The 7753-nt window shown below is 37.6% G+C and overlaps 1 protein-coding gene across 2 annotated transcripts in view; it reads right to left on the bottom strand.

Moving 5' to 3' along the window:
* Positions 1–1497: 1497 nt before the first annotated feature.
* Positions 1498–7753, bottom strand: part of ZNF592 (zinc finger protein 592) — a 345284-nt gene continuing 339028 nt past the window's right edge. For both annotated transcript variants that reach the window (XM_030187212.1, XM_030187220.1), the window contains one exon: positions 1498–6083. In XM_030187212.1, the coding sequence (XP_030043072.1) occupies positions 5616–6083 (468 nt within the window). In that variant the 3' untranslated portion in view covers positions 1498–5615. The remainder of the gene's footprint in view (positions 6084–7753) is intronic.

Here is a 7753-nt window from a genome sequence, read left to right as displayed (position 1 = left end):
TTGCTTTTGCCTTATTGTACCTCAAAAAGACCCTTGCTTAAAAAAAAGTGTAGAGCACTGCTGTTGGTAGTAAGTTAAGAACTATCTGCAAATTTTTTGGTTTTGATGAATTTAGGCTGTTGGTTCAAGCATTAGTATTGAGTAAACTAGAATATTGTAATATTGTATTTGTCTGCTGCTCAAAGAAGTTGGTAAAAAGAGTGCAGTTATTGCAGAATACTGCTGCACTTTTGATATTTATGGTCTCCAGGTTTGACTCAGTCATTCCCTTTTAAGAAAGTTACACTGGCTTCCAATTGAGGCAAGGGCTCAATTTAAGCTTTGTATTTAAGATTAAATTGCATAACTTAATGTTGCTTCAGTTTCCTTCAATTAAGCAACTCAGATATAAATCTATCTTTAATACTTCAATATATATATTATCAGGTTGTATTATGGAATAAATTACCTGAGGATATTTGTGTTGTCAAACTATGTTTTTTTTTTTTTGCAAATTCTTGAAAACTTGGTTGTTTGAGAAATTTTATGGACTTTAATTTGGTTATTTTTATTTAGTAACAATGTATTTCCAGGAAATTATGTCCCAGTTTTCTTTTTTTGGAATATGCAACAAACTGTCAAGGTGTTTGCAGACTAGAAGCATTGCAAATGTATTATATTTGAAATCTGAGATACTTCCTATGAATTGATGCATCTTTGTGTAGGTATAAGCTTCCTTCATAGCCAAACACAGCTTGTCCCCCTCTCATTTATAGGGGTAGTGATGTGTCCATATAAAGCATTCTGAATTTCTCTTTCATGAGGTACTTATTCAAGGTTCTTAGATCTAAGATGGGATGGTATCTACTCTCTCGTCTCTGTCTTTTTGGGCAGCAGATGTACTTGGAAGAAAATCCATGTTCTCTTTCCTGTGGCCTCCAAGAGAGAACTTTCTAATGTCATTAAGTCCTAGAGTTGGTTGGAAGTTAAAACTCTCCCTGGGGGTCAATGTAGAGATAAAGCAAATATATAAAGTCAATAGCCTACAAAATTATGTAAAGCACCCAACCTTTGGATGTTACCAGTGGGTGACGTTTGTATTGAAACTTCACCTTCCTCATAAGAAGAGCACCTCTGGGGCATGGACTGGCTCTATATTCTGGATTTAAAAAAAAGTTTTTCACTTGGTAGCTCTTGGGGACTTAGAGATTCTACCTTTGTGTTGGTGAGACATGAAGCTATACTGCTGAATGGGACAAGCTGTTGAAAGAAAATGATTTCTGGTACATGCCTTGCAAATTCTTCACGCTCAGGTACATTTCTCAAAATTTTGTTTCCTAAAAAGTACATCTGAAATGCATTAAAGTAGGAGTTTCTTCCAAAGATTATACTCTACATTTTTAACATGAAAGAACAATTATAGAACTATTCAAAAGTAATTAAGAAAAAAACCCCCCAAAATTATTGACTTGCAATAAATTCCTGGTTTAATATATTTTCAACTGTAGTTTTTAGACAACCAAAAGTGAAAAATGTACAATGGTGAGAAGATTTTTACAATATTATTTATCTCCTGGAAGAGGCTGAGTTAGAGGGCACTAAGCATAGCATGGTGGTCCTTGAAACGATCCACAGTCTCTTTGACTTTATCTCCAAAGACAGTCTCTCTTGTACATGGAATGGCAGCAAGCCTTTCCTTCACATCCTGATGTAGGATTAATGCGTGTATTCTTGAAAGTCTATGTTCATAGTAATTGCAGAGCGTTGTTGATGCCATCTCAACAGTAATGTATGCTGAATATGAAAGATGTTTTTTGCACTCCTTTTCTTATGCCAAATGTGAACTATACTCAGTGTGGATCTCTTGAGGGAGTCACTCAGTGAAGCTGTGTGTCTTCTCAAAAATAATGTGCAAGTATTTGACCATTTATTTATTTAAAAAATTTCTATACCACCTATGAAAAGGTGGTTTACAAGATAACACTCACATTATTCAAAAAGAAAAAAGCAACTACGTACAGACACATAGAATCAATTAAACCTGAAAGGATGCTATGTGGGAGCATAGCATTCTGATGCCTTCTTCCAGTACAATTCAGAGTCTTTCAATCGCAACCTGGGGACACTGCAACATGATCTGAAGACAACTTGGTTTATATTAGGTCATATTCAATTGCCATGATTGGTGTGCCAATCAGGTCTTGTCAAATCTCTCAGTTGCCTGGACATGGTATGTTGCCTGCCTTCTTCATTGAAAGTTAAAAGTATATGGGTGAGTCACACTTTAATGTACACCTTGACAGAGTGAATAGTTACTACCACAATCTATTTGGGGGCATCCAGATATTCGAAGTGGCCAAAAAGATGCCCCTTAACTTATATTCAATAGAAATGGCCTTGATGATTACCTGGACTAAAACAGCAACGGAAAGATCCTCAGGTAGGAAACTGCTTCAGGGCCAAACACTGTTAAATCCATAAGATGACTTCCTTGAATTTCCTGAGTCAAACATAATACTAATGAGGACTGTCAAATATACACTAAAGGTGGAGCAAGGGTTCCATCTACTAATAAACAGCAAGAGAAAGGTTTCCCTATTTGGAGTTGTCTGAATATGACTTGGCACACTCTGCACAACTTTGAATCTCAACAGTGTTCACTGTTGGTACAAAAATGTTTGAGGCAAGTAAAGTTATTTGACACACCAAGAAGAAATGAACCAGAAAATGCAATGACGCAACATTCTTCAGGTGCTGAGAACAACCTTCTATGTTTGTGCAGCGCTGCGTACGCCTTGTAGCGCTATAGAAATGCTAAATAGTAGTAGTAGTAGTAACAACCTCTGCAATGTGTTTTCTCAAAGAAAGATGAAGCAAAGGGTTGATGGGACCCAGCTGCACTGACCTTCCTCAGCTGGCAACAATCACTTTACCTGTTCATCGTTAATTCTGCAAGCAATGCTGCACTGGTTATCATATGCCATATTTTAGCATCTTCCTGTTCTCAAAAGCCATAAGGAGCAATGTGCCAACAGCCTTTGCCCTTCAGTGCCTCTTGGATCCTCAATCTCCTTGGCTCTTTGAGCTTATCAATAGAAGGTGGCATCTTGAGACAATTCTCAGCCTCCAGCATTTATTATTAATCCATGGTCCTTCTCCTTTAATGGCCTCAATGCCAACTGGATGGAACTGGGCCTCTTAAATTCAAGAAGGGTTTGGCATGTTCTCTAAGACCTGATGGTCCTTGGCCACATTTTGTGCAGATGCCAGAGTTGGTGACAACATGGCCTTAGGAAGGTCCATGAGGGACATCTTCTGAATACAGTCATGGCACCTTTTTGAAGCTAGTGGTCTTCCTTTCTGCCATTGCTGAAAAAAAAAATGATTGAAGCAATATTGATGTGGAAAATGACTGTCTAAAAGATAACTAGCCCACACCCCATCCAGAATTCGACTGGTTAAATATAGCTAATGAAATTTAGGGGGGCTAAATCTATCTAGGTAGCTTGATCAGTTTTAAAAGTTTTGATCTAGCTAGCTAAGTTCTTACTTAGCTGGATAAATCTCTTTGAATATTGACCTCAAACTTTAATAACAAAATTTACCATTGTACCATGGTCTGGCTTATCCAAGTATTCTTTATTTCATTTAGAAATTCTATTTACAATAGTATACAGATTGGCCAAATCTGACTGTACAGTATTAACTCTTTCAGAGAATGGTTTCTTAAAGTATTTTGCTTCTATTGCAAAATATCCTTAACTTTTGTTTTCCAAAATAACACTGTACATCAAGTCATTTATTGTATACTTTTATTTGAAATATTTTGAAGTAAACATAATAGCAAGGCACGGGGCCACTGCAGATTAAATATATATATAATGGCTTGGGACAGTTCCCTGATAACGTAAATCTACTCACAGCGCTCTATACAGGCTACCTAGTAAAACATTCCCTAGGCTATTATAGACATTATAAAAAAAAAAAAAAAAGTACAAATAGTCCCGATCATTTGTATCAAAACACATGGGAACAAGAAATAGAGCAATTCTGAATGCAAGAAGATAAATAAGGGTTTTGTGTATTTTTTTTTAACCATTGTCAACAATGTGTGAAATTCTGGCTCACCTGACAAACCAATATTCCATAAGGTAAGCAAACAGAAAACGTGCAAGGTCATATTGCACTTAGAGCCATTAACATGAAAAAAATAGTCAATATGACTACATTTAAATTTATGAAAAAAATCTCCAAAAGTAATTTATGGAATTTAGTACTGATGGGGAGGTACAATATTAACAGAGTTATAAAATGTAAGAATACAGTACAGTGGTCACTGGATTGTTAAAATACGTTTTGGAGGAAGAGGAGCAAATTCTCTACTTGTTGGATAAGGTGTCAGATTACTTTATAAGACTACTTGATGACAAATCTGAAAAGGTGAAAGTAGCAACACCACTTTGCTAACTTATTCACATTGTGTATTACCTACATACAGATTCTAATGCCATTTTGCCATCATTACAGTGGCTTCTTGTGTTGACTTTTAGCAATAGTGCCCTTTTTCTCCCCTGTACAGTACTGTTAGTCACTAGCTCCAGACAAAACACTGAGCTAAGGACAGTACAAAACATTCATGTAGACACTGTATTAATTTGAGGTTTTTATTTATCTTGCCCCTTTGCATCAGTAGCTGTTTGGATCAAACACCAAGCTTAAGTCGTATGTCAGCTTCCAACTTATGTTTGATTCAAATTACATATTCTTCTTCCAGTTCAAATACTGCTTGAGTGGTTTCCTATGGTTTACTACTGATTCTGTGAAATGGAAAAGGCTTGGGTAACTTAATGAATATGTGTATGTAAGAACAGCAAGAAATACACATGGGATCAAGGATGAGATGGCCTCTCTGAAAATTATCCAGATTTATTACACAAGTTGAATCTGTAATGCTGATTGGAAAAGGCAACAGCTTCATGTTTTCATGGACAATGTTCAATGGGAGGCCATTAATATTGTGCTTTAAATAAGTGCAAATAGATGCTAGAATGCAGGCTAAGTGTATACGAGGACATGGCAGAGAAGAAAGGGGGGGAGTGCCAATCAAGCTACTGAACTAAATATGTGGCAAGTTTGGAACAGAAAATCTTAAAACTAATAAGTAGCAGCAAAGGCTCAGAATCATTAAATCCCACAATATGTAAAATCCCCAGTAGTCAGATGAACTGAAAGTACTGAAATAATATGTACTGATTAAAGAAACAAAACATTTTTGAAGTTGTAGAGTCAAGAACAACCGCATTCAGCCCTATTTTGTCTTCCTAAGAACAGCATTTCCACTGAAAAAACATTAAAAGCAAGAGATGATCTCTGGTTTTGTTCTTTTTCGTCTTTGTTTTTTCCCCTATTCTGCTGATTTGGAAAGCATAGGCTGGAATCCACCAACTTTGGTGAGGGGTTAGTTTCCTTACAAAAGACTGATGTTTTAAATGAAAAGAATAAGAAGCAGGTCTCTACAAAGTGAATACCACCTTTCCTTTGTACTGTTCCCCTCCCATTTTTGAATAAAATCAGTTTATCAAATCCTTCAGTCTTTGAAACATTTTTTTGAAAGATGCTTCCCACCCCCCATTCTGTTATTCTGATTCCCTACTGTGTTTTGTGCATGCAGAGCTTGTACCATGAGTCCGTGAGTGAGACTCATGGGCCTCCTTGCTCTGAAAAGTTTGCTTGCACTCTTTACACTCCCATAAACTTTCTTCCTCTGTTTTGATACTAGCCTCCCCACTGTGATCATGCTTTTTGTCCTGCTTTTCGAGGCCTCTCTCCTCTTCTTCTTCCTCTTCTTTCATTTTGTGGACAATGAAAAGATGCCTGTTGAGGGAGATCTGTGAAGTGTAGCACAACCCACAATGCAAGCACTGAAAAGTTGAGTTGTCCGTCTTGTGTTGAGGTATGTGTTCCTGAAACTCTATACTTGTGTCTGTGGAATATCCACATTTAGCACACTTATAAGAAGTCTTTTGCTTTTTAACCAGTGATGCATCTGATTCATCTGTGCTTTCAGCCTTCACTAGAGCTTCAGCAGCTGTCCTCTTAGGAGCCTGAAACAGAGTGAACCGCATTATAAATTTTTATTTTACATAAGGGGATGTATAAAGGTATGCGATATGTTCATAACAGTGATTTCCTGATAAAGTACATTTTTCTCTTCTTTAATTTCCAGTATGTGTCCATTCTGCCATGCAGAGCTCTAGTGGCCATACTGGTTGTAGGAAAAACTGGATTCTTTGTATATGGTGATATCTTTTATTTAAACTACATGAATGTTATACACAGTTGTCCATGACCACGCAGATACTTTGTTAAGATGTACTGTCGTTCACTTCTAACTTTAATGTTAAACCAATAAAAGTTTTAACTTGCAAAGAATTCAGCTTATTTCCAGCTGTAGCATAGCTTCTGTTTTGCTACAGTACAGATGAAAATTCAGTAAAGCTAAGACTGACTGGAAAGACAATAACCAAGCATTTAACACAGTGGTTCCCAAACCTGGTCCTGGAGGCACCCCAGCCAGTCAGGTTAGATTGTAAGCTCTTTGAGCAGGGACTGTCTTTCTTCTATGTTTGTGCAGCGCTGCGTACGCCTTGTAGCGCTATAGAAATGCTAAATAGTAGTAGTAGTTTTCGGGATATCCACAATGCATTTTAGGGATATTCACAATGAATATTCATAAGAAAGATTTGCATGCACTGACTCCACTGCATGCAAATCTCTCTTATGAATATTCATCGTGGAATCTGATATCCTGAAAACCTGACTGGCTGGGGTGCCTCCAGGACCAGGTTTGGGAACCACTGATTTAACCCAATTATACCGCTGTCATACTGAGCTCTCAGAAGTCAGTGTAACCAAGTAACTTGCATAGCACAGTCCTTCCACGTTAAAATGTATACTGACTTTGGGACGACAAACACAGAATGCAAATTAGCTCATCACCTGGTACCTACTCTCTCCATGTCCCTATCTGCTGATCCATAGCTTGAACCTGCAGCAGCAGCCAGTATTTTGGTTAATGAACAACTAAAAGGCTGTCTTTCACAGGTGCCATACATGAGATGAACATCCATGTGCTGGAAACGTCCAGCATGAACATCTATTTCACAAACTGAAACATCCAAATTTTGAACGGGGGAAAACAAGGAACATGGACATCTGTATAGCAGCATTCTTAGAAAATTACTACACAGACGTCCATGCAGAGCAGAGGGGCAACCTAGTGGTTACTACAGGGGATTGTAAACCAAGAGACCCAGGTTCAAATCCCACTTTACCTCTTTTTTTTTGGGTGAGCCTTCCAGAAACAGAAAAATACCTACTGTACATGAACGTACCCCTCTTCAATAGGTTTCAAGTGTCATATGTTTAAGAACAGTAGGTAATTATCTTTATCTGGAGGGCTCACAGTTAAAAAAAAATAAAGAGCTAAAGTGGGATTTGAACCTGGGTCCTTTGGTTTGCAGTCCACTGCACTAACCACTAGGCTACTCCTCAGACCTGCTTCCTTCTCTGTTAAGAATGCCCATAATACCTGAAGCTGTTATAGAGCATGTTAACCCCTTCCGGTTTCACTTTTAGGAGTGGGACACCACTGTGGGATTAAGAAAGTGTCATGCCTTAATACCTCCAGTGGACAGATGCTCAATCAGAGCATCTTTCTGTAACTACCAGATCTAAATAAGAACGGTCTTTTTGGATATAGATGTTTTTCTCC

This window comes from Microcaecilia unicolor, chromosome 1 (assembly GCF_901765095.1).
Source record: "Microcaecilia unicolor chromosome 1, aMicUni1.1, whole genome shotgun sequence".
Taxonomy (NCBI): domain Eukaryota; kingdom Metazoa; phylum Chordata; class Amphibia; order Gymnophiona; family Siphonopidae; genus Microcaecilia; species Microcaecilia unicolor.
This window is presented reverse-complemented; position numbering and strand designations above follow the sequence as displayed.